This window comes from Mytilus edulis, chromosome 13 (genome assembly GCF_963676685.1).
Source record: "Mytilus edulis chromosome 13, xbMytEdul2.2, whole genome shotgun sequence".
In the NCBI taxonomy this organism is placed as follows: domain Eukaryota; kingdom Metazoa; phylum Mollusca; class Bivalvia; order Mytilida; family Mytilidae; genus Mytilus; species Mytilus edulis.
In genome coordinates, this window is record NC_092356.1 from 17,680,433 (window position 1) to 17,708,029 (window position 27,597).

At 32.6% G+C, this 27,597-nt stretch overlaps 1 protein-coding gene across 1 annotated transcript; it reads left to right on the plus strand.

The window, feature by feature from the left end:
- Positions 1 to 26,972, plus strand: LOC139501618 (GMP synthase [glutamine-hydrolyzing]-like). The gene is made up of 16 exons (XM_071290737.1): positions 1 to 99; positions 6,042 to 6,131; positions 7,203 to 7,294; positions 9,503 to 9,617; positions 10,212 to 10,309; positions 14,817 to 14,920; positions 15,650 to 15,843; positions 17,255 to 17,420; positions 18,010 to 18,161; positions 18,758 to 18,818; positions 19,341 to 19,559; positions 22,699 to 22,814; positions 23,303 to 23,428; positions 24,736 to 24,851; positions 25,560 to 25,863; positions 26,217 to 26,972. Exons 2-16 carry the CDS (start codon positions 6,048 to 6,050, stop codon positions 26,316 to 26,318), a joined length of 2,049 nt encoding a protein of 682 aa, XP_071146838.1. The 5' UTR covers positions 1 to 99; positions 6,042 to 6,047; the 3' UTR covers positions 26,319 to 26,972.
- The last annotated feature ends 625 nt before the right edge of the window (positions 26,973 to 27,597 follow it).

Sequence of the window (27,597 nt, forward strand, 5' to 3'; positions counted from 1 at the left end):
GCAATCAGACTTTTAGTATGTTCTATTTTTCCGCGAATTTACAAAAACACATTGACTGCACCTAATTTCGTTCTGCTAGACACATTGGTCGATCACAAGGTATTTAGGGTTTATGTGACTAAAAAGCATAATCAGTAGAAACAGGAACACTGTCTTAAAAACATATTTTTAAAGATGTTTGACGCAATATTGAATATGCGCCTTATGAAAAAAGAGACCTGAATCAAATAAAATTGAGAATGGAAATGGAAAACCTTTACACACACTAGTCACTACACATAATAATTTGTTGGCAGCTCATACCCCCGTTCACTATTGACGATCCAGCTTGCCCACGCATTAAGAACATGCTACGGTCGTGGCAAGGTCTTCATGATTGTGATGAGAGAGGACCAACTTTGAACATGTTCAAAACGATGAAAATAATCGTGTTGCGGTCAATCCAAAATCAGGTTAAAGTATAGCGTAGAGCGCAATAATGTTGAGGTAACATTGCAAAGATAGCTGTTCAATTATAATGAGAGTGTAGCGAAAGCGTAATTTTAGTCGTAAAGACTGTGTCACAATCTAACAGCGACATTACTACAACCTCACTACGACCATCAAGTTCTCAGTGACCCAACCACACTTCTACCATGACTAAATCACACTCATATCACGTTGTTCAAGATCATAGGACGATTGTAGAACACTCATGCTGGCCTCACCACAGCGCAGTGGTGTAGCATGCTTTTTAAAAGTAACTGACATTGCATGCATTTACATAGAGGATATATAGAGTGGGGTGCTCATTTTTGCCATATCTTTCAATGTTTTCTTCAGTTTATGTTCAGGTCTTTATGTTTTTGAAGTATACTGATATTTCTATATGAAGATAACTTCAAATGCAAAATATTCTTAGCTTGAAAACGTGTTTGTTTTGAGTAAAATCATCTGAAAAGTTGGATTAAAGGGTGTTTGAAATTTCCTAATTTTTTGTCAAGGGGGAACAGATATTCGCCGTTTTTACATATCTATTTAAAACCAAATAACTGCAGCTTTAAACAATATTCATCAAATAAATTTCATTATAGACGAATAGAAGACATTTGAAAGGTGTAAAAAACTGAAATTTAGGGCAATCAGTCAAAGAATTACTAAGGAATGCTTCTTTGAAATCGTTTTTGTCATTCAGGAAATTGTGTGAAAATCGTTGTCCATTTTTCGATCCTTTGTCGTAAGTGCCGAAATTTAGTCTCATTTTCAAAATTAATCATATTTGTTATAAAAATATAATTTAACGGCATATTTATTCCATTTCAACCATCCTTTGAAGTTTTTACACCTCAAAATCATAAAACAGCGAAATTGTGTCCATGGCGAATATGAGCACCACACTCTACATCTTATACTCCATCAATGACACTGCAATCAGGTGATTGTAAACATTCTTTTGTGCAAATCAATTTCAATTTGACAAATAATGTCAAAGATGCTCTACATTTTCATGCTGGCTTCATTTATCCTTTCAATTAAAGGTTTGTAGACCATATGAATTGACTTAATGGACAAGCAAATTTCCTTTACTTGATTGTCCTGAAAATGCTTGAAAAAATTGATGCTGGACGTTAATGAACCAACAATCAATCATCCTTTACTTGACTGTCATGACTGTATCATCCATATGGCTAAGTATTCAGTATAGTGCTGACAGTGTGTGACAAAATGTATGATTTTAAAAGTAGCTGTTTCAATCATAATAACATGATTTTCTGAAAGGAGAATGATTCTAGTTTAGGGTTTTACATGTAAAAAGATAGTTTATTTAGTCAGAAAACATAAAATTAGACCTAATTAGCATGTTGGACAGAGGTTATGTTGGACGTAACAGGACATTGAAAAATGAATATTTTCCTTTTATATGAAGGCTTTGTTAATAAATATATTAATTTTTCTCTGACAGTTCATAAGATCTTCAATTAAAGTATATATCATTTTGTTAAATGTTTCAAAAACTAACTTATAAGTTTGAAAAATCTTAAAATATGTCGGACAAACAGGAGGGACATTTTTGGATGAGAATTTGTTCCATTTGCATCATTCAAAGTCAAAAACAAAATCAGAACTTTGCTGTTTATACTAATATCTACAGCTGGTGTTCCTCAGCAAGAGGTAAAATGGTTCATTATTAAATAAATGGATAAAATGAAACCATAAAAAACTGTTGGATGAACAGCGTACAGAATTCATTTATTGTAGGACAAACATAGGACAGATTATGTTCCCTGTGGGACAAACATAGGACAGAATTCATTATTTTACTGATCCTAATGGCAATTTAAAAATGGGCACCTCTTCAGAAGAGATGAGGAAGGGTCTGAGAACTATTTTTAAATTTATGTGGACTTGCTAGTTGTTAACAAGTTTCTTTTTACTTTTAAAAAGCTGTTACGTCCGACATTAGAGATTTTGTCCTAAGGTTCGTCCAACAGAACATTATAGGACTCTTGTTACGTCCTAATTTTCAAAATTATGTCAAATTTACACTGTCAACAGTTTAAAACCTCTTTATTTTTCATATATACGGTAGTATTTAAGGTTAAGTTATTGTCAAAGTGGAAGTGAAATTGATTCTGTGACTTGTGGTAGCCATTGTAGAGAATATCTTGGATGTTGGACGTAACATTAATTCGGATGTAACTTCCATCTTTTGGTTGGACAGAAAGAGCGTTCACCCCTTCGATGTCGTTGACCTCGAATAAAAAGGAACAGTTGACAGCAATACCAAATGCGCAATGCGATTGTCTTAAAATATGTTGTCATAAACATTAAAAAAAACTTAAACCGAGTTGGCAACTTGCAAATGAAAATTGAAATTTTCGCCCATTACGGTTGGACAGATTTTTCAAGAGTAAACTTTAATGACAATTCCTGAAAAAAATAAAAGTTTCTGCTGTATCTTCATGATGAATTATCACATTTTAGTTAATAAGCTGAAGCCTCAAGATATTTTGTGCATTTAATTGCCCTCTATTGTTACATAACTTATATTTCATTTTCTCTGAGGAAGAAGACAGAAAATGTTAGTCCGACAACATGACCATTTAAAATTGTTTTTAATCCTTATTTTTCGAAGATTTTTCATGTTTTAGTGTCCTAAACCTTGCCAACCCTATTGTATTACCTGAAAATCCTTTTTACCTACCGGTAGTTGCCATTCATAAAAAAAGGTTTATAAAACAATTTTGATTTTGGGTCATTTGACCATGTCACAAAATAAGCATGCACAAAGCAGGGAATTCAACACTTCATTTATAAAATACTTTATTCAACAATAAACTTTTCATATGAGACTGTTTATATTATCTCTTCATTATACAGTGGATTGATTAGCTACCTGCATTTAAACCCAAAATAATTTAAAATATGAAAAAAATGCATTTTTCTGGGACACCCATTGAAACAGCACTTTACTGAATACTTAGCCATATACACCTTATTGCTATTTTGAAATTTGTGTCTGTTGAACTATTGAATTCATAAAACAATAAATTTTCCATTGTGGCGTCAGATATTTTGCATTATGACACCAAAATTTTGAGGGAACCTTTGTGATGTCTAGTAATGGAGGACAGATAGCGATAAGGTGTATTGTAATCATAGAAATGAAAAATTATTAGTTCATTCAACATGCTATAAGATATAATTTTTCATACATGTCAAATGATCTTTAATTACAATTCAGCAGTGATCAGACAAATAAACTCAGTTTGAATATCACATTCTATTCTAAGTTGCATGTCTTAAAAGAGGAACGAAAGATACCAGAGGGACAGTCAAACTCATAAATCGAAAATAAACTGACAACGCCATGGCTAAAAATGAAAAGGACAAACAGACAAACAATAGTACACATGACACAACACAGAGAACTAAAGAATAAACAACACAAACCCCATGATTCTGAACTGTGCTGTTGTCTAACAAATGAGCTGCGTCCAATAGAAATAAATTTTTTACAAATATATATTAGTACATCTGTTAACTTAAAATTTGAGTAGAAAAAGCTATATGCAAAGTCTGTAACTGGAAATTGAGTTGAGATAAGAACCAATCAAAACAGACCAAAATGTATCTTTCATATCACATGTTTCATATATAACATGATATTCATTTATACATGTATATGAATTTTCTATATAAATCAATTAAAGTATTGTACATGTACTGTGTCATGGGAATCACTATTCCCGATGTTCTCTGATTTTAAAGAATTAAACCGTTAAGTTTCAATGATGATTTATTTGACATTCTACAAATGGAACATTTGTAATACACTATAGTTAAAGCATACAAGTTTACGGGAGTGTATGGTGGTGCCTTAAATATATAGCTTAAATATGCTTAGCTGGTTACCTGATAACTAAATGTTTATATTGTTGCTTCTGTAATAGTTTTCACTTGTGTATCGTCTGCTACCGGGTTCGGAACTGCCGGCCACCAGGATCGGAGTACTTATATTAAACCCTAAAATGTCCCGGCCTGGCCACAGGAAGTGGACCGGCGAATCCCTAATAAAAATGGCTGCGCCCATGGGAAACTATTTAAATACAATAAAGATAAATAGATATGCGTGAATGATATTATATGAATAAAGAAGACATCTAGCGAAAGCAACCACCATTACAACTGTATATATCATGTATACGGAATATGTGTACTTTCACAAGGTTGACTTCTATCTGACACAGTTCATACATGTACATGATGTAGGTATTCAAATTGGACAAACTAAGTTACACATCAGATACAGGCTGACTATAGCTTTGACCTTGATGACCATAATCCATAAATGTTGAATCAGCAGAATTCCTATAGTAATTGAATTATCTGTCCATGCAGGAGGGTGGTAATGGGGGTACCTTCATGACGAATAACGGTAAAAATTCTGGCCAAATGACGTTAATAGTAATTTTTGGTGCAAGACTATAAAATATGCACTTTTTTTAGACAATAAAAATAATTATTTGAGACCTCTAACAAATTAGATAAGGATATTTTGACAAATCATGGTAAAATTTTATCAATTTGACGCTACCAGTAGCCGAAAAAAGCGGTTTGACGCCTGACAGAAATGGGCATTACTATCTTCATGCAGTTTACAAATCCTTTCTTATCTTTAATTTTAAAACACCTTGGAGTTCAGGGAGGAAATTTGGCATGATCATTCAACACTTCTTGAAGGTATTCTATGTACATGGAAGCATCTCCGCTAGCCAAGGGTTACGATCCACTCCCATTCTCTTCACCCTTGGCAGATTGAGCTAACATTTGTGATATCAATGTTGCGCCATATCGGAATCTATCGGAAGATTAAAGTCACGCCCATTCCGAAAACATTATTCTTGACCAATGGTAGCACTTTAACTCTTCAATTTGGAGGTAAAAACACTTGGTAAAGCTGGAAACGAAAATATACGTCAACATTCATGCATTTGTGCATGAAACATACACATGAACTTCTATTAGTTGATTAAAAACATTCAAGTTGTCACTAAATATAGTCGTATGTTTAGTGATGTAAAGACTTGTTGCACAATAAACAAGTGGCAATTGTTTACAAACACTTTCTACATCTTCACGTGATCATGTTATTGGTGCTTTTTTATTGGATGCAGCAAGTTTCTACTGCAACCAATAAAAATCCTTACCTTGTGCCTCCAAAATTTTATCTCAATCCGCCAAGGGTGAAGAGAACGTGAGTGGATCGTAACCCTTGGCTAGGGAAGATGACATGGAAGATGGTAGGTCAAAAAATTAGTTGTGCATACATTGTAAATCTGTATAAAATTTGATAAATATGATAAAACATCATACTTTAATACATACATGACATATTAATATAACATGTATAGATAAAAGGTGAATCAGAACAACAATGAAACCGTCAAGCCACAATACAATAAAACAACAGAGTTCTCAATTTACATGAACATATAATTTACTATACTATATATACTAGAATTAAAGATATTAATTTCTATAATCTACTTTATTGTTAGAGTGCAATGAATGGATCTGCCAGTGTTAATGGAGAGACAGAAAACCGAGACAAAGTTGTTATTCTAGATGCAGGAGCACAGTATGGAAAGGTAAGAACAGTAATGTATGATGCCCTTTATACTTATTTTCCACAAGACTGGATAGATCGAAAATTTGAATATAGTAAACTGCCTTATCTGGAAAATCTGTACCTCAATAAGACAGCAACCCAAAAGCATGCATGTATTTAAAAAATAACAATCGTTTAAAAGTTTTAACATGTTTAACTTATCATTTTACTTCATGTACATATATATAACATGTATAAATACAGTTAGATATACATTTTGTACATGTGCAGGTCCAAGATTTTTTTTAAAACTGGCATTTATGTGTAATTATACCCCCGCTTTAAAAAAGGGGGGGTATACTGTTTTACCTCTGTCCGTCCATCAGTCCGTCCGTCCGTCAGTCAGTCCGTCCCATGAAACTTTCGTCACATTTTTCTCAGGAACTACACATCCACCCTTTCTGTAATTTGGTATCAACATTTATATATGTCAGCCATACCGTGTGATGCGTTTTCAGATTCATCACTTGACAACTTCCTGTTTACCGAACACTTGTCTGATTTTACACATGATAACCAAGTTGAAAATTTTCGTCACATTTTTCTTAGGAACTACAATACAAGGATTTCTGAAATTTGGTTTCAGGATTTATATAAGTCAGCTATACCGTGTGATGCGTTTTCAGATTCATCACTCGACAACTTCCTGTTTACCGAACACTTGTATGATTTTACACATGATAACCAAGTTGAAAATTTTCGTCACATTTTTCTCAGGAACTACAATACAAGGATTTCTGAAATTTGCTTTCAGTATTTATATAAGTCAGCTATACTGTGTGATGCGTTTTCAGATTCATCACTCGACAACTTCCTGTTTACCGAACACTTGCATATTTTTACACTATTAATATTATCCACTTGCGGCGGGGGTATCATCAGTGAGCAGTAGCTCGCAGTTTCACTTGTTAAAAAAAAAGTAATGTAGTACATATATATAGACAAATTTTTTGGAAGATTTCATGCTAAAGTTATCATATAAACCATGAGAAACATAGCCCTCTTAGCCTACTATATCCTACCCTGGTTTACATTATTTGTTTGTTTATAGGTTATAGACAGACGAGTGAGAGAACAGAATATAGAATCAGATGTCCTTCCTTTAGATACTCCTGCTTTTACAATCAAGGAAAAAGGATACAGGTATGTTTATTATGTTTTCTGAAAATTCAGAAATTTTGCATGCATTATGTTTGTGTATGTTGAACAATTGACAATATTATGATTTCATTATTGCTAATTCAGGAATTGCTACATACAAATAGTGCATTATAATTTATATTTATGAAATCTATCCGCCTACGGTATAATTATTTTAAAAACATTATAAAATTTTAACAAATTTATGAATTTAAAGACATTAATTGTTGGTGTTGAAGGTGGTACCCAACACTTTCACTGAAATTAATTTGGCTTGTTTAATTTTAATAAAATTTTGTCAAAGTATTTACTTTGACCCTTTAACAAAAATATTAAAAAATATAAAAAATTTTGAACCAACTGTTTTTATCATTTTGATCATTGAGAAGCTTAATATTAATATTAATATATACAACACAATGTAATTAAAACGTTCAGCTGACTTTACAGAGTTATCTCCCTGTAGTGTTAGGTACCACCTTAATGCCTCTTTTAAATCACTTGGTTACTGATGAGGATTCATTTATTTTTGTGTTTTTGGGGAAAATATGTATTTTCGTGGATATTGGATTTCTATTTTTTGTCAAAGTTGGCAAAAAAGGCTATAGAACATTTGTACTACAACAACTCACAACTTTTAGAACTTTGATGACTCTAGGAGTTATGGAAGTTTATTCTTTCAAAAAGCAACAAGTTGGTTAAGTGGAAACAGTTATGATACAGGGGTGTTATTTTTGAGAAAAAAAATCCATTTATTTAACAATACTTAAAAAAAGACTGCAAAATTTTTGAGCAGCAGACCTTGTGGTAAAAAAAAATTGGGGTACAATTTTCATTCTAAGACTCCGAAATCAACCAATCAAATAACTGGGTTCAGTGTTTCTAGCACAAATATTGTTCTCCAAATTTTGAGTAAATTCCAAGGTTTCATGGAAAATATCTGTGTTTTCAGGACAAGGTACAAAGGGGCCCATTGCATTTGCGCCAATTTTTGAAAATTACAATCTTAAATTTGCGCCACAAGGTTATATTTCATTTGTGCCAAAAAATAAAAACTTCATTTGCGCCATTTAACAGGTAATTCAGGCAAGCAATAACTGAAGCGTTAAAATATTTATTGCACTAAAAGGTTTGTCTTTACAGTATTTCTCTGGATAATGGGGTGAGTTCAATGCCACACTCATTTCTGAAGCTGAGAGTCACTAAGGTTTATAATTATATAGTGTTCACATGATCGAGGTGTCAAGATGAACATAAACAATTTAGACATAAAACAGGAGAATTAAGTGTGTAATATTTGATGACCACACTTTTAGTTTATTGTCAGATCATACGTTCTGAAAAATGGAGACCAAGTCATTTATTGGTACTCCAAATAAATAAAACCTTGCAAAGCCAGTATAACAACTGAAATTGACCGCAGTTCATGAAAAAACGGACTATCTTTTTTATCAATATGGTATGCACTTGAGAGGAGGAATTTTCCAGACATGAATACATCATGGCCGTTGCTTACAAGTTTGGTGCCAGGGTAGACGTATAACTTTACAATAGTTGTATCATGCTTAGAATAACTCCAGTGTAAACTGTTTTCTTTCATGTTTCATATTAGGTATATGATCACGTTTATTTATATAACAGAACTGTGTTTCATTAAGGTTTTAACACTACTTGTGTAGTTTAATGTCGACTGATTTCTGAGGAATATATTTAATTTTGCAAACAAAAACTTTTATTATCAAAAGTCTTTTTTAAATATATTTTTTACGCTATTTACCTGCATTTACCTGTAATATTTGCGCAATTAAAAGGTTTTATTTTGGCGCAAATGAAATATTGTTTGTGGTGCAAATGAAATTTTTTTTGGCGCAAATGAAATGCCAATTGGCGCAAAAGCAAAGCACCGGGTACAAAGAAGAGAGGTCTTGAAGTACAGGGTGAAGCTACATGTATGGAAACACTATGGTTTCATTTTAGCAGTGCATATTTGATAACTTAAAGGATGTTATATTACATGTATTATAAAATTGCAAAAAATGAAAATGACCAAAAGACAAACAAATTACTGAAAAAAACCATATTAGGTATTTAAAAAGACTAAGCACCAAAAACCCAATAAAAAAACAGAGATGACCTCAGGTGCTTCTAAAGGGTAAGAAACTCTGTTTTCCTCTTCTACTAAATTAGAATTTCATCAATTTCTACTTCCAGAGCTATTATAATATCAGGTGGGCCTAGTTCTGTTTATGCTGAAGATGCTCCAAGATATGATCCAGATATATTTAGATGTGGACTTCCAGTCCTGGGGATTTGTTATGGAATGCAGGTAAATAAAGATATGTGATCCATAGACATGTAAAGTGTTCCTATTAAGGATAGTTGTTGTGTAAAGCAGGTAAATGCAAATATGATCCAGACATGTTTAAGTGTGGACGTCAAATCCTGGGTATTTATAATGGGATGTAGGTAAATGGTAAATACATTTATGTGATCCAAATGTGGTTCTCCTATTAAGGACATATTCAGATGTGGACTTCTAGTCCTGGGTATTTGTTATGGGAAGCAGGTAGCTAAAGATGTGTTATCCATTGACATCTCAAACGCTTGGTGTTCCTAGTTAGTAAATTTATTACAGAAAGCAGGTAAACACTGATTTGATTTATACACAATAGTAGCCAAGGGAAAATAACTCATAACTCAAATTACATCATACAAAAATGGAAGATCTTTTAAAGTTTTTCATGTTCCTGACAGTCATTGCTATTCATGATTTTTTTTACTTGCATTTCTTACAGAAATGTCTGGTATGAAATTGTTAAATACGAGAAATTTTAATCTACAGAAAGAGGCATGATTTCTTTATTTTATATACATATATAGATCATGTATATGTTATCTTAACATAATTGAAATTTTTCAGATGTTAAACAAAGAATTTAATGGTACTGTAAAAAAGAAAGAGGCCAGGGAAGATGGCCAATTCACAATCACTGTGGATACCAAATGTAGTTTATTTAAGTAAGATACTTTGTTATTGATGGTCTAAATTTCCAGCGACAAACATTACATTGATACTCAAGGTGAAAAATGTAAATACGAAATAGTTATATAAGTATAAAAAAAAGGTATGGCGTGATTGCCAATGAGACTACTTTATTCAAGAGACCAAATGACACAAAAATTAACAACGATAGGTCACTATACTGCCTTCAAACCCAATACTGCATAGTCAGCTATAAAAAAGATCTGTTTTCATAATACTATATGATACTAAAAGTTGTCATTCCTCAGTGTATAGCTAGTTTCTTTCCACATTTATATATGTATCCATATATTTACAATATAATACTAAAAGTTGTCATTCCTCAGTGTATAGCTAGTTTCTTTCCACATTAATATATGTATCCATATGTTTACCTATTTTATAACTCTATAAAGAAATCAGCAGTCAGGGGACTTACTGAAATAAGTGATTTTTTTACATAATGAACTGATACTTTCTTAAAAGATTTTTCCCAGCAGTGGGAGTATTTTTCCTGTGAAGTTCAAGGTTTCATCTTTCAGATTATGTAATAAAATTCGACTGTTCGCGATAAAAAATTTCACTGTTCGGGGATGTTGAAATTAGTGGGGGTTATTAAAATAATGATACTTAAAGAAGTGATTTTTGGGAAGGAAATTGAGGTCTGGTACTTCAATGTACTTAAATAAGTGATTTTTATGTCATTATCTTAGATTCAGTACAAGGTCATCACCTGAAATGACCTGGTCATCCTAGACAACACAGATGTTGGTTCTGATAAGTTTAGAAACATAATTAGTCCCTGGATCATTAGTATTCTATATTTAAAACTACAATAAAATTAAATCACTTAGTCTAGTGATAAATTTGTACTACTTAAATAGGTGATTATTAAAGAAAGACAACTCTTACTTTCAACCTTTATGAACAAAATGTTACTTGAATCAGTGATTTAGAAAATCACTCATTTAAGTAAGTCCCCTGATCAGAAGAGTCTATAAATATTTTGTAATTAATTTTAATATCTTCCCTTTACAGAGACCTCTTAACACTGTGTGTAGAAAATGCCATAAGTATCTTTCTCAACTCTTACAGTTGTTTGAACTTCATTTAATAATACTTGAATCACTGTGGATACCAAATGTAGTTTATAGCAGGTTTTTTTAAGTATTGGTAAATGTGGTCTAGAACTACATGTATACGATTTAGGCCTTTGTCCTTAGAACATATCATGGTCAGAAAAATAGCCCTCTAACATGGTTTTATAAAAATTTGTTGGTTTATGATTTTGAACTTGACCAAAGAGAGACAATAAGGGATCATTGATAATTAGCCAAACAAAGTCAGTTCTAGTAATTAAAATTTCATCATCTGATTAATTCTACCATAGTAAACATTCAAAGAATTTAAGCTTGTTTGAAATATTGAATGGTTTCCCTTTGCCTACTGTGGATTCATTATTAGATAATAAGGCCACACCAATTTGATTCCTTGTTCGACGGACCCGCCCGCACCTATTTTTTTCAAAACAGAATTTTTTTATTTTTTTTATATTCCCGCTTCCAGCATCCGGAAATGTAATCATGTCCATTTCCCGCACAGTTTTTTTGTAAATATTATAAAAAGATATCAACATTTGTTTTTAAAATCACAGTCTAACCTGTATATAACGATTTTAAACATAAAAGCACCCCACCACACTTTGTAAATATCTGTGAGAATATTTGTTTCAGCATGAAACCTATTTATCTAAAGCGGGAGTGCTCCGATATAAATTTATATCAGCGGGAATACCTGTAAAGAACAAAAAATTGGTTACTTTCCCCCTTACTTATATTCTCTATCAAAAAAATTTCGTTGTTAGAATAAAGTACAAAGAACTTCTGAAGGATTTGCCTTCAACTGCAATTATATTGTATGCTGGCGAAACAAAACTATCCATAGCCGCTGCATGTTTATGCACCTGTCCTGATTGATTGAGGGGCCTGTCGTTCAGCAGTTATCGTTTGTTGATGTTGTTCATTGGTATTTTCCCGTTTGGATATACATGATATATAACTTAGATCGTTGGTTTTCCTGTTCGAATTGTGTACGCTAATAATTTTGGGGTCCTTTATAGCCTGCTGTTTGGTCTGTATCAAAGCCCTGTGTAAAAGGCCGTACTTTGACCTGTGTTTGTTATTATCAGGTTGAGAACAACCCTCCCTCAGACAAGGGGTCATTTTACTGATGTAGAAAAGAAAATAGAAATACCAAGGATTTGTATAGTTCTTCTATACAAAACCTTTGAAAACTTAGAATTTTGTACCCAAAAAGAGGAGAGTTACATCATATTTTAAACAACTTTTTCTAAAAGAGGGGTCCACTTATTTTGAATAATATTAAACTGTTAAAGTAAATGTGTTAACATGGTTCAAGTCCAGGAATATTACAAAATTCTTGGACATGTTTTGACCATTTAATACCAGATAGATAAATAGTTCTTTGAGAAAATATGAGCCCTTTTGTACAAACAAATATATTATAACTTATATTGATCCCTCATAAAACATGTAAAAGGGATATTTATAACATTAAGGGGTTGTCCCCAAACTGATTATGACTTGGATGGGGAATTGTCTCATTGTCAGTCGCACATACATAGACCAGATTTAATTATTTCTTGGTGAACAGGGAAAAAATACTTCAGAAATTAAAGAAATGTCAAAGTACAAGTGAGAAATCAAGCTTTAATATTGTCAAAACCTACTATTTTATGTTTACAAAAAAAATTATAATCGCTCGCCTTTACTTTTCAAGCTTTGCCTCAAAAATTTGCAAATTAAATATTTTTTTATTAAAATTTTCAAATCGCTCGCTCGCCCCAAATTTTGGAGTCCAAAAATCCGTAGAACAAGAAATTAAATTGGTGTGGCCTAAGGCAAAATTATCTTACATGACCATTTTTCTGGTATTTATATACAAAATCCAAAACATGAATATTGAACAGCCATCTTAACCCAAAACACTACTGGTGCAAAAACAATCTGATATATGCAGTGGCGGATCCAGAAATTTTGGTAAGAGGGAGCCCAATGACTGCCTAAGAGGGAGCCCGCTTCAGTCATGCTGCAGTGGTTCCCTATATAATCAACCAAATTTTTCCCACAAAAGGTGGGAGGGACCCGGGCCCAAGGGTCTGGAAACAGTCATATTTGCCAGTCTTGTCCTAAACTTAAAGTTTAATGTCCTAAACTTTTAATTGGGATTTAGGTCAAATTTTATTTTTTCAACAGTAATAATTTTGGTCATTTCGTTGAGATCAAGTTTCAAAATCGCCATTTTGAACATATTTTTGGTTTGTTATTGATTTCCTGTAATTAAACTGCCACTCCAGTAAAGTGTTATAATCCTCCTAATAACTATAGTAATGCCTCGGGGAGCTATTGGCTAATGATCGCTTATCTCTTTACCTGTGTTTTCAATTCACACCTGGTAATTAATCACAAGCTCTGAACAAATATTATGAAGTAATAAAAATTCCATACAAACTGGCTTCATTATTTAATTACTTAACAGCTAAGACAATTGTCAATTATGATTTAAAATTAAATTAAAACTTGATTTATATACGTAGGAAAAAATATTTTTTCACTACAAACGCACGTGCTTTGTTTACTATGTAATATGCATGCTTGAAATTCTCTTCCGCAGATTTAACACTAAATCGTAAATTTAAAATAATTTCATGCTAAATAAAGCAAGTACAACTATTTTCATTGATAGTCTTCGTAAATATTAAAAAGCCGATGACTTCTTGTGAATTTGATAAACAAAACTAATCCCGAAAATGAGTCCGGAATTGTTCGTTTTAGTATTGTTGCATTACATCCGGTTTGAATTTCGACTTCAGAATCGAAAGAAACCTAAGCGATGACTGAGAAAATTATCGTTTTGAGTCATTAAAATCATTTTATTTTTAAACTGTTGCCTTCCCTTAATTGCTCTTGATCGATTTTAGGAAAATGGTAGGATAAATCATGAAGTAAATGCGATGCAACAGTGAAACGAGTTTGTTGAAGCTACGAGTATGAGCATACTCATCAGTGACATCACGAGTCTCTTGCAGTAATGTGATTTTGACAATCATTTTTTTAAAAGGGACGCCAACTTTTAAGTTATATGAAAATGACCGAAATTAGGTGAAAAAATTTCCGGATCCTTGCTCGGGCCCTTAAATAAACCCCTCTTAATCCGCCTCTGATATGGTATTAGAATATCAAAGCGATTGTGCAATATTAATTATATTTTGCTGTATGACCAATGAAATTGATAACCACAATTCCAGAGTTCTCGAAAATTGGTGGTCCGAGGGATTTGACCACCAAAATTTGCAAAGGACCGACATGATTTTGGTACTTTCTAAAAGATTGATAGTGAGGACCAGCACTTTTCACCAGATATAAAAACAAATTCAAGAACTCTGTAATTCTATAAATATTTATATAATTTATTTGTTTTCAGGGGTCTAAACAAGCAGCAGTCAGTCTTACTAACACATGGTGACAGTATAGACCAAGTAGCTAAAGGATTTAAATCAATTTCTAGTTCAGGGGATATTGTAGCAGGTAGGTTTCTATAGTATTAAAGTTGTACATAACACTATGTACAGGGAGATAACTTTAAAAAAATCAGCTGAATTTTTTATTCACCTTTGATTGTTAAGGAAATATTAAGTTTCTCATTAATCAAAATTAGTGTTCATCAAACTGTTATATATCTAATGAAAGTTTTCTGAAAAAGTGTATAGTTCAAAATTTTTTTTTAAAAAAGGGCCAAAGTAAATATTTGTCAAAATTTTAAGAAATTTAAATTGTCAAATAAATTTTATTCTAGCTGTTTGCTGTTTTAGAATCTAATGGACTATGGTATAATCCAAAATAAAAATAATGTCATTTGTAATTTAGGTTTCTGTGGAAATAGAATAGGTAATGTTTCCAAAATGCACATGTTTTGAAAATAATGCAGTGTTTTCACAAGATATGAAAGTCAGTGAGGATTTTAAATTTTGAGTGAATGTGTGAAGGGGTGTTTAGAAAGGAGTGTTTTATTCTTGGACATGGGTGTTGTAATCATTTATGTAGGCTTGACTATTTGATGTGATGTTTCCTTAAAATTGGAGTTGCTTAAGGATTAAAATGATATTGTAGAATGTAAGTGTTTCCATGACAAGAGAAGTGCTAGTACATTACTTTTTTTTAGGTGGAGGAGTGCAAGTTTTCCCCTAACATTGAATGTTTAAGATGTTATTGTAGTCAATCCAGATTTTATAATTATCCTTATTTCTTTCTCAATAGGAATAGCCAATGAGAAGATGAATTTATATGGTGTACAGTTCCATCCAGAAGTAGATCTTACAGACAATGGTAGACAGATGATTAAAAATTTCTTACATAACATAGCCAAGATTGAAGGGAAGTATACCATGGAATCTAGGGAGGAAACTTGTGTCAAATACATCAGAGAAACTGCTGGGGATCATAAAGTTTTAGTAAGTATACCATGGAATCTAGGGAGGAAACTTGTGTGAAATATATCAGAGAAACTGCTGGGGATCATAAAGTTTTAGTAAGTATACCATGGAATCTAGGGAGGAAAGTTGTGTGAAATATATCAGAGAAACTGCTGGGGATCATAAAGTTTTAGTAAGTATACCATGGAATCTAGGGAGGAAAGTTGTGTGAAATATATCAGAGAAACTGCTGGGGATCATAAAGTTTTAGTAAGTATACCATGGAATCTAGGGAGGAAACTTGTGTGAAATATATCAGAGAAACTGCTGGGGATCATAAAGTTTTAGTAAGTATACCATGGAATCTAGGGAGGAAACTTGTGTGAAATATATCAGAGAAACTGCTGGTGATCATAAAGTTTTAGTAAGTATACCATGGAATCTAGGGAGGAAAGTTGTGTGAAATATATCAGAGAAACTGCTGGGGATCATAAAGTTTTAGTAAGTATACCATGGAATCTAGGGAGGAAAGTTGTGTGAAATATATCAGAGAAACTGCTGGGGATCATAAAGTTTTAGTAAGTATACCATGGAATCTAGGGAGGAAAGTTGTGTGAAATATATCAGAGAAACTGCTGGGGATCATAAAGTTTTAGTAAGTATACCATGGAATCTAGGGAGGAAACTTGTGTGAAATATATCAGAGAAACTGCTGGGGATCATAAAGTTTTAGTAAGTATACCATGGAATCTAGGGAGGAAACTTGTGTGAAATATATCAGAGAAACTGCTGGGGATCATAAAGTTTTAGTAAGTATACCATGGAATCTAGGGAGGAAAGTTGTGTGAAATATATCAGAGAAACTGCTGGGGATCATAAAGTTTTAGTAAGTATACCATGGAATCTAGGGAGGAAACTTGTGTGAAATACATCAGAGAAACTGCTGGGGATCATAAATTTTTAGTAAGTATACCATGGAATCTAGGGAGGAAACTTGTGTCAAATACATCAGAGAAACTGCTGGGGATCATAATCATTAGAAATTCTAGTTGCAATTTTCTCAGGGTCTACACATTTTTGAAGGCTTTCTGAAGTTTGGAATCAAGCTTGAGAGTATGCTTTTCTGTGTGTCAGATGTGTTTTCACTTATTAGCATTTGTTTACGGAAAACTTACATAATATGCACCCAATTTTGGTATTGTCATGATTGTTCAAAGTTTTGAAATTTGGTAAAAAAAAAAAAATTTAAAGGATACAATATGCACTCAATATTGGTACTTTTTGAAATTAGATTATGTTTTCAAAGTATAAACGAGTCTCAAAATATGCCTTCTTTTCGGCTGTTTTGTTGATAAAAAAAATCACTAAAAATTTTGTTTTCTTTTCTTTTCAAATATAACCATGATAACTGAATGATGTAACAATTGATTTTATATTTTGTGTCTTTCAGATGTTACTGAGTGGTGGTGTTGATTCAACAGTTTGTGCAGCATTACTTCACAAAGCTCTGAAAGATGACCAAGTGATAGCAGTACACATAGACAATGGTTTTATGAGGAAAAATGAGAGTAACCATGTAGAAGTGTCCTTGAGAGAAATAGGTCTTGATGTCAAAGGTATAAAAACCATACCGTAACTCCCAAGCCAGCACCAATTTCCATTATGAATTAATAAGACGTCACAGATTTTTAAAGTCCTTTATAAAATCACATCTGATTTAATTGATTAGCCCTGACCTCAAGTGTCACTTCATACCAAATAATTAAGGGACCATTTATTTTTGAGCTCAGACTTTAAGTAAGATAGGGTGACTTGTTGGACTGTTCCTTAAAATTCCAGCTTGGAAAGTTGGAGGAGAGAATAAATTGAACAGAGAATGTATTGTGAAAGATCTAACATCACACTAATTACTGAAATAGGACAGACACATGATCAAGTTTTAATATATGTATAAAATGCAACAACTATGCAGGTGTTCTCAGTAAGAATGCAAATAAAATAAATGAAACACTTGATTAAATTTGTAATTGAATGGTTGTAGCAAGTAAATGAGAATGTTTTTCTTGTAATTTTACGCACTTCATTCAAAATGTACGTCAGTCACTTCATTTACACTCCAATAAAATTTAAAAAATGAAGAATTTAATTCTGAAACAAACATGTTGATTATGATTACAATATGATTAAACTTTATTATCATTTCAGTGATCCGTTCAGCTCACACATTTTATACTGGGAGTACAGCAGTGCCTGTTACACAGTCAGATGGTACCTCACGGAAACGGAAAACAAGTACTCTGAATACAACAGAAAATCCTGAGGAAAAAAGAAATATCATTGGGGATACCTTTATGAAGGTCAGTTAGGATTCACTCATTTATGTTTGTTAACTTGATTTGTCTTCTTAGAATAAATAACTGCTGCCACAAACTTAACGTAGGATTTTTTTGTTGACATTTTGTACAAATTACTTTAATAGCTACTGTGGATTCATTTATGTTCTTAGATTGATGAAAAGTTTTAAAGTCTGCAAACAAGCATTTATACATTTTTATGCCCCACCTACGATAGTAAAGGGGCATTATTTTTTCTGGTCTGTGCATCCGTTCGTCCATCTGTCCCGCTGCAGATTAAAGTTTTTGGTCAAGGTGGTTTTTGATGAAGCTGAAGTCCAATCAACTTGACACTTAGTACACATGTTCCCTCTATATGGTATGATCTTTCTAATTTAAATGCCAAATTATATTTTTTACCCAATTTCACGGTCCATTGAACACGTGATAGTGCGAGTGGGGCATCCGTTTACTTTGGACACATTCTTGTTTCTTCTTTGTTTAACATTTAAATTTATGGTTTAGCTTCACCCATGAAATTCGTGAAAATTTGCATCCCATGAAGAATAATAAATCCACTGTGTTTTGGTAAAATAAGTTAAAGATTTTTATATTTGTAGGTAGCTAATGATTTTGTTGAAGAGCTAAACCTCAAGACAGAAGATGTATATTTAGGTCAAGGTAAAATTTGCTTTCTATGAAACTTTTTCAAAGGATTTTGAATTTTGTATGCAAGCCTTTAAGTTTCAGCAACTCAACAAAAATAACAAAAAGGCACCTAAAGGTCTACATGCAGTTTTCATTGATAGACATATGTTAGAGTTTAAGCCAATAGATATAGGAAGATGTGGTGTGAGTGCCAATGAGACAACTCTTTATCCAAATAACAATTTTAAAAAAGTAAACCATTAGCATTAAATCACCCCCAAATCTAAAAGGTAGATAATAAATTGAACAGGAATTATGAAAGTTCTATCTGCTGTCAACACTTCATTCCCAAAAGTAACTTTCTACCATACTTTCAAATGTGTACAGATAACTCACTAAGAAATAGGAGAAAAGCTTAACGGGTACAAAATATATTTGACATTTTCCTACACTGAGCAAATATTGTATAAAAAAACACAAATTCCCTAATGATTCATAGTTATCAAGGAATAGGTGCCAATACCTTATATTAACATTTAATGACAAACTATTTAGGTACATTACGACCTGACTTGATAGAAAGTGCATCAGAATTAGCCAGTGGTAAAGCAGACGCCATTAAAACACATCATAACGACACAGAATTAGTACGGGAATTGAGAAAACAAGGCAGAGTTGTTGAACCTTTGAAAGATTTTCATAAAGATGAGGTCCGACAGATTGGAAAAGACTTAGGACTGCCAGATGAGATGGTCCAAAGACATCCTTTCCCAGGTATTACAAGAACACCACATTTCTTAGTTGTTTTCCATGAAGTCAGATTTCGTATCCCATGTTTTAAGTCTATTTTAAATTATAGGAAAGAGATAAATTAAAAAGAAACTGCTGAATTGTATACATGTATATGTACATTTAACTTTGAATTATTAGGTCTTTTAAACAGTTATTTGAAAAAGATCATGAATTGTAAAAATGAAATGGTACCAGAAAATGTAATTAAAAATTTCCAGTTATGCTGATTTTGAAAAAAGTTTGAATAGGACAATGGAACATAAAGGGGATCTTGATCATGAAAAGCGAATTATATTTATTTTCAATGTACAAATACCATTTTTAGCTCACCTGGCCCAAAGGGCCAAGTGAGCTTTTCTCATCACTTGGCGTCCGTCGTCGTCTTCCGTCTTTAACTTTTACAAAAATCTTCTTCTCTGAAACTACTGGGCCAAATTAAACCAAACTTGGCCACAATCATCATTGGGGTTTCTAATTTGAAAATTGTGTCCAGTGACTCGATCAACCAACCAAGATGGCCGCCATGGCTAAAAATAGAACATAGGGGTAAAATGCAGTTTTTGGCTTATAACTCAGAAACCTAGCATTTAAAGCAAATCTGACATGGGGGTTAAATTGTTTGTCAGGTCAAGATCTATCTGCCCTGAAAATTTCAGATGAATCGGTCAACCCATTGTTGGATTGCTGCCCCATGAATTGTTAATTTTAAGGAAATTTTGCTGTTTTTGGTTATTATCTTGAATAATATTATAGATAGAGATAAACTGTAAACAGCAATAATGTTCAGCAAAATAAGATTTACAAATAAGTCTATACTACCGAAATTGTCAGTTGACCCCTTTAGGAGTTATTGCCCTTTATAGTCAATTTTTAACCATTTTTAGCTCATCTGGCCCGAAGAGCCAAGTGAGCTTTTCCCATTACTTTGCGTCCGGCGTCAGTCGTCGTCCGTCGTCCGTCGTCCGTCGTCGTTGTTGTTAACTTTTACAAAAATCTTCTCCTCTGAAACTGCTGGGCCAAATTAAACCAAACTTGGCCACAATCATCATTGGGGTATCTAGTTTAAAAAATGTGTGGCGTGACCCGGTCAACCAACCAATATGGCCGCCATGGCTAAAAATGGAACATGGGGGTAAAATGCAGTTTTTGGCTTATAACTCAAAAACCAAAGCATTTAGAGCAAATCTGACATGTGGTAAATTTGTTATCAGGTCAAGATCAATCTGCCCTGCAATTTTCAGATGAATCAGATAACCCGTTGTTGGGTTGCTGCCCCTGAATTGGTAATTTTGAGGAAATTGTTCTGTTTTTGGTTATTATCTTGAATATTATTATAGATAGAGATAAACTGTAAACAGCAATAATGTTCAGCAAAGTAAGATTTGCAAATAAGTCAACATGGTCAGTTGACCCCTTTAGGAGTTATTGCCCTTTATAGTCAATTTTTAACCATTTTTCGTAAATCTTAGTAATCTTTTACAAAAATCTTCTCCTCTGAAACTACTGGGCCAAATTAAACCAAACTTGGTCACAATCATCATTGGGATATTTAGTTTTAAAAATGTGTGGCGTGACCTGGCCAACCAACCAAGATGGCCACCACAGCTAAAAATAGAACATAGAGGTAAAATTCAGTTTTTTTTCTTTACAGTCTATTTTGAACTGTTTTTCGTAAATCTTAGTTATCTTTTACAAAAATCTTCTCCTCTGAAACTACTGGGCCAAGTTCATTATAGATAGAGATAATTGTAATTAAAAGTAAGATTTACAAACACATCACCATCACCGAAACACAATTTTGTCATGAATCCATCTGCGTCCTTTGTTTAATATTAACATAGACCAAGGTGAGCGACACATACTCTTCAGAGCCTCTAGTTTGTAAATCTGAGTAATCCTTTACAAAAATCTTCTCCTCTGAAACTACTGGGCCAAATTAAACCAAACTTGGCCACAATCATCATTGGGGTATCTAGTTTAAAAATTGTGTCCAGTGACCCGGTCAACCAACCAAGATGGCCACCATGGCTAAAAATAGATAATAGGGGTAAAATGCAGTTTTTGGCTTATAACTCAAAAACCAAAGCATTAAGAGCAAATCTGACAAATTGTTTATCAGGTCAAGATCTATCTGCCTTGAAAATTTCAGATGAATCGAACAACCCGTTGTAGGGTTGCTGCCCCTGAATTGGTAATTTTAAGGAAATTTTGCTGTTTTTGGTTATTATCTTGAATAATATTATAGATAGAGATAAACAGTGAACAGCCATTATGTTCAGTAAAGTAAGATTTACAAATAAGTCAACATGACTGAAATTGTCATATGACCCCTGTAGGAGTTATTGCCCTTTATAGTCAATTTTTAACCATTTTTCGTAAATCTTAGTAATCTTTTACAAAAATCTTCTCCTCTGAAACTACTGGGCCAAATTAAACCAAACTTGGCCACAATCATCATTGGGGTATCTAGTTTAAAAATTGTTTCCGATGACCCCGTCAACCAACCAAGATGGCCGCCATGGCTAAAAATAGATAATAGGGGTATTGCAGTTTTTGGCTTATAACTAAAAAATTAAAGTATTAAGAGAAAATCTGAAATGGGGTTCAATTGTTTATCAGTTCAAGATCTATCTGCCCTGAAAATTTGAGATGAATCGAACAACCAGTTGTTGGGTTGCTGCCTCTGAATTGGTAATTTTAAGGAAATTTTTCTGTTTTTGGTTATAATCTTGAATAATATTATAGATAGAGATAAACAGTGAACAGCAATAATGTTCAGCAAAGTAAGATTTACAAATAAGTCAACACGACCGATATGGTCAGTTGACCCCTTTAGGAGTTATTGCCCTATATAATTTTTGTAGATTTTTAGAAAATATTTTCCACTGTAATTACTGGGCCAAGTTCATTATAGATAGAGATAATTGTAGCAACAAGAATGTTCAGTAAAGTAAGATGTATAAAACACATCACCATCATCAAAACACAATTTTGTTATGAATTTATCTGTGTCCATTGTTAAATATGCACATAGACCAAGGTGAGCGACACAGGCTCTTTTATACAACCTAGAAAGTTTCAAAGCTAGAATTATAAGCATGAATCTACTTTTTGTTACTAGGTCCTGGTTTAGCTATTCGTGTGATTTGTGGTGATCATCCATACATGTGTAAAGACTTTGGAGAAACCAGTGTACTACTCAGATTTATAGTGGATTATGAAAATGCATTAAAAACGGTAGGTGGAATATATATTTAGATTCTACCACTGCAATGAGATATTTAAATTCTGAAATTTAAACATGAGGCTTTCTTAGCTTTTAAGATATTCAAAATTCCACTGTCAACAGTGAATAAATATTATATTGTGCAACTTAGGTGATTGATGGAGTCTATTGTCCTTATAATTTTTAGAATAGACGAAGAGAATTTTTTTAATTTATCTGCATATGTAGATTTAACAATGGCAGCTGGACAATTTTGTTACAATATAGTGAATTGTTTTCAATTGAATGACTTGTATTGCATTTCTGATACAAAACTTGTGTGCAATCTTTTAAAATTAGTTGAAGCATTGGCTAGAAGATAATGTTTATTTTGAAATAACTAAATAGTACGTTACATCTGAAAGACTTGAAATGAGTATCTTGTCACACATGTACAATGTATAGCATTTAACTTCATGCATAATTTTCCTTGATGTATTTGACTTTATTTTATTTTCAGCCTCATTTACTAATTACAAGAATAAAAGATAGTACAACAGAAGAAGAAAGAGAAGAGTTAAAAAGAATAAGTTCCAAGTGTAACTTGACGTCCACGTTACTGCCAATAAAGACTGTTGGTGTACAGGTATTATGTATTTTAAAGAAAAAAGAGAAGAGAACTGGATACTGTAAACTGGGAAATTTTCCCGCCATCTTTATTTCATGATTTACTAACATAATCCAAATTCCTGCCATTTTGAATTCACGATTTCCCAGTGGCCTATAAAAATATTTTCATAAATGATTTGGAAAGTGAACAGCTTTATACATATCTTAAATCAAGTGATGGAATCAATCAGAAATCTTTTGTTTTTGGTTCATTAATGTTGAAGTAGATTAAAAATTTGTCGTGTTTCAATGCTTGTAAAAACACAAACACAATAATAGAAAAGTAGACCTAATTAGGAATGAATTATAATAAAAAACTGTCAGGATTAATGCTTATTAATCGATCTTTTGATCTGATTAATCTTTGTAGTAGATCAACGAGGTGATACTTTTATTACTGATCGACAGGTGTCATTAACATACATGTAATTGTAATGTGTGTTGTTTACATAACAATATCCGTAATGTTTGCTTGCATGTTTTTGAGATTACTGCTTTGAGTTAAAGACATGACTTCTAACAAAGCTTTTCATTAAGAGATATACAGTTATGATTTCAGTTATATATGTGTCGTTTAAAAATCAGTGTTATACAGTAGTCCTATAGATATTCTATTCTTATACGTAGATATAAGAAGATGTGGTATTAGTGCCAATGAGGCAACTCTCTAACCAAGTCACAATTTGTAAAAGTAAATGTAATAAAAAGAGTTTTTCCTTGATATTTTCATGGTCGTTTTATTTTCGCGTTTCAATTCTTACTGTGAAAATTTCGAAAATAAAACTACCGTGAAAATTTCCCTGTTTACAGTATTATGCTGCATGATGATCCTTTACTTACCTTTTATCATCAAGTACAGATACACAACTCTATAAACAATAGATCACATGTACTTTGTCATTTCAACTTGCCCACTATGGGCTGTGGTATATTCTATGATTATTTTGCATAAGGTCACAGAAATCAATATGTTTTCACCATTCAATCATCAGCAATCACACAGATTCTCTGATTTTACTGATTTAACTTCTGTGTGCTGTAGGCATTTTCATAAAGTTTTCACAATTATAGCTAATGATATTCAAATTGTTGATAATCAACTTTAATCTTTTGAATAGAACATATTTTTCTATCGAAACTGCAAAAATTTTGTTGTTTTATATTTCAAATGAATTATTTGTTCAAGAATTAATTGGAGATAACCCAGGCTTCATGAATGAAAAGAAAACATGGTTGTGCATAATCAAGTTAATGATGTTAAATCTTTACACCTATTTATTTTAGGGTGATTGTAGAACCTACAGTTATGTTGTTGGTTTATCAACAGATGAGAAACCACCCTGGACAAGTCTTATGTATCTTGCCAAGCTTATACCACGTATCTGTCACAATATAAACAGGTAAATGGAATCCAATAGACCACTTTTGATTTATGTCCTACATATAAATTCGTCAATTTTGCAAATTTTTATGATATCATTTACCATATAGAGGGGATCACTTTTATCCCTGCACTATTAAAGTTCATGAAACCTCTTTGTAATCATCATTATGCAGGATAAACTAGAAATAATGTTTTTTCTGTATGTAATTCAACACAATTCTCTAATGACAGCAGTGCTGATGAGTAATTATAAGAATTTAATTTAATAACATAGCATGATATTTTTTCAATCACTTGCTTAACATTTTAACAGGAGAGAGGATGCCCCTAAATGCACTCATGCTGTTCACTAAAACAAAAGTTTTTGACGGAAATGCATCAAACTCAAAAGTTGTCTATCAGATTAAGACAAAAATCTGAGGCATGCTTTTGGTTACACAAGTAAATGTATTGATTTTGTGTCATAAATTGAAACAATGTATGTTTTTTTCTATTATGTGTTTTGTGATTAAGTTGCTTCTGATATTAAAATAATTTTTATACATCCTATATGCATACTGGAGTTAAGATGTCAACAGTTTAAATTGGACATGAACACGTAGTTGATATATGTATTCCCTTGCAATTTTAAGCAATAATCACAACATTGACCAAATTTCTGAATTTACAGAATTAATTTTCATGTTGTTTAACATTCATTTGACATTGTCTTCTTGATGTTTAGGGTTGTCTATATCTTCGGTGGTAGTGTTAAATACCCATTGGAGGATATAACACCAACATACCTCACAAGTGGAGTGCTAAGTACCTTGAGACAAGCTGACTATTTGTGTACAAAAGTATTAATAGAAGAAAAATGTGTTCATAAACTGAGTCAAATGCCAGTGATTATAACGCCATTACATTTTGATCGTGATCCTGCGCTGAACCTTCCATCGTGTCAAAGGTCAATTGCAATACGCACATTCATTACAAATGATTTCATGACAGGTATACCAGCGACACCTGGACAGCATATAGACACAAAGGTAATTTGATTTAACCTTACTTGTATAGTGATATTGAAATGACAGTATTCTTTCAAGGAAAGGGCAAAGGAGGAGGTTCAATAAGAGCCATTATTGGGCTTGAAAAACCTGTACAATTAGTTATGCCTTTTAAAATAAAGGTGTTTTTTTTTAATGTCTCACCTTTATGAATTCTAGAAAACAAGACTCTACTGTCCTGTTTCCATGGCGGTAATGTCGTCAGCAATTTACTAGTTTATGATTTGGTCATTTTGGTCAATTATTATTTATGACCCCCATTATAAAGCCATTAGTGCTAAAAGTGGCATTTAAACCAACAAATATCATTCAATCATAATGTTTTTTATTTCCAGGTGCTAGATAGAATGGTCACAGAGATTTTAACAGTGCCAGGATTATCAAGAGTTATGTATGATCTGACATCCAAGCCTCCTGGTACTACAGAATGGGAATAAGAACATTTGCCAAAATTGTCATTGCTAAAACTGAGCTTTGTCTTGAATCAATTGAAAAAGGCAGATCAAAAGACTGTCTAGATGCTTCACGATACAATTGTATCTATCTTAAGTGCTACATATTGTGAAAACCAGTTTGGTTGTTAATTCATTACTCATAAATTCATTACTCATAAATATAAGAGAGTGTTAACAATGCAAGTCAAAAACAAAAATTATAAGCACTGTGGATTCATTATTGTTTGTAGGTAACCAATTTTTATGCATTTTGTGTGCATAGGTGAACCACTTATTTAAATGTTCAGTACAAATTTTAAAAGGCTATCACATAGACTTTGGCAAAACTATGATAATATCCATGCAAATTTTAATTTTTTCTGGATCCACAAAACATTTGTACCCATGAACTTCAAAGATTCCTCAATATTCACAAACATAAGAGCAGTGTTACCAGTACATGCTAAAAAAAATAGAAATATTTAGTTTTCACATGATCATTCTGCTGTACTATTCTAGCAACACCAGGGTTGACAATTACAGAACAAATTTACTGTTACTTGTTTAGTAAAACTGTTGACTTATTGAATGTTTTTGTTGATAAGAAGCAGTCTCTTTTTGGACTAGAAATTGTCTCAATAAACACATTAAGATTGTTGACTTCTTACATTTCCAACTTAACAGATGACTTGTGTTACTCCATTGTCTCTACCTTATAAGTACTGTAAACCAACTAATTTTGGTGAGCAAATTATTTTCAGGACATTTGTGAGCGGTAGTAAAACATGAATATACATTGTTGCAAATACTGAAAACCTGGATTTTTCCTTGTCTACATATATATATGCTAACTATATACATCAAATTAATTGAAAATGCGGAAATGAAATCTCCTCAAATTGGGACAGAAAAGGCTATATGTGAAAAGGAGTATTGGCGAAAATGAGTCGGATTACAGTATGCAATGCATCAAACAGTTTTGCTCAGAAACCCCTGAATTTCTTCAATTCTTTTAGTTGATCTGTCAAATAGACTCTTGATAAAATCCTTGTTATTTGCATTATCTTTTTCTTACATATTAACATTTATTTTTTCCCAGGGACCTCAGTGGCAGATTGGTTTGAGTATTTCAATTACTTTATTAATATCCTGTCATTTTTAGGGGTTGTGAGTTTGAACTTGCAACTGGCAGGTGCGTTCTTCTCCAGTCAGTTTTCTGCTGAGGTGGTGTATGAAAATATTTTAAGATATACTTGTCAGTCTGGCATGTATTATTTGACTG

What these genes read in the sequence shown, in the direction of transcription:
- LOC139501618 (XM_071290737.1), top strand. Translation starts at nt 6,048, where the DNA reads ATGAATGGATCTGCCAGTGTTAATGGAGAGACAGAAAACCGAGACAAA. An exon ending in GGATTTGTTATGGAATGCAG is followed by an intron (nt 9,618 to 10,211) that starts GTAAATAAAGAT and finishes GAAATTTTTCAG; the next exon opens with ATGTTAAACAAAGAATTTAA. An exon ending in CTGGGGATCATAAAGTTTTA is followed by an intron (nt 15,844 to 17,254) that starts GTAAGTATACCA and finishes TGTGTCTTTCAG; the next exon opens with ATGTTACTGAGTGGTGGTGT.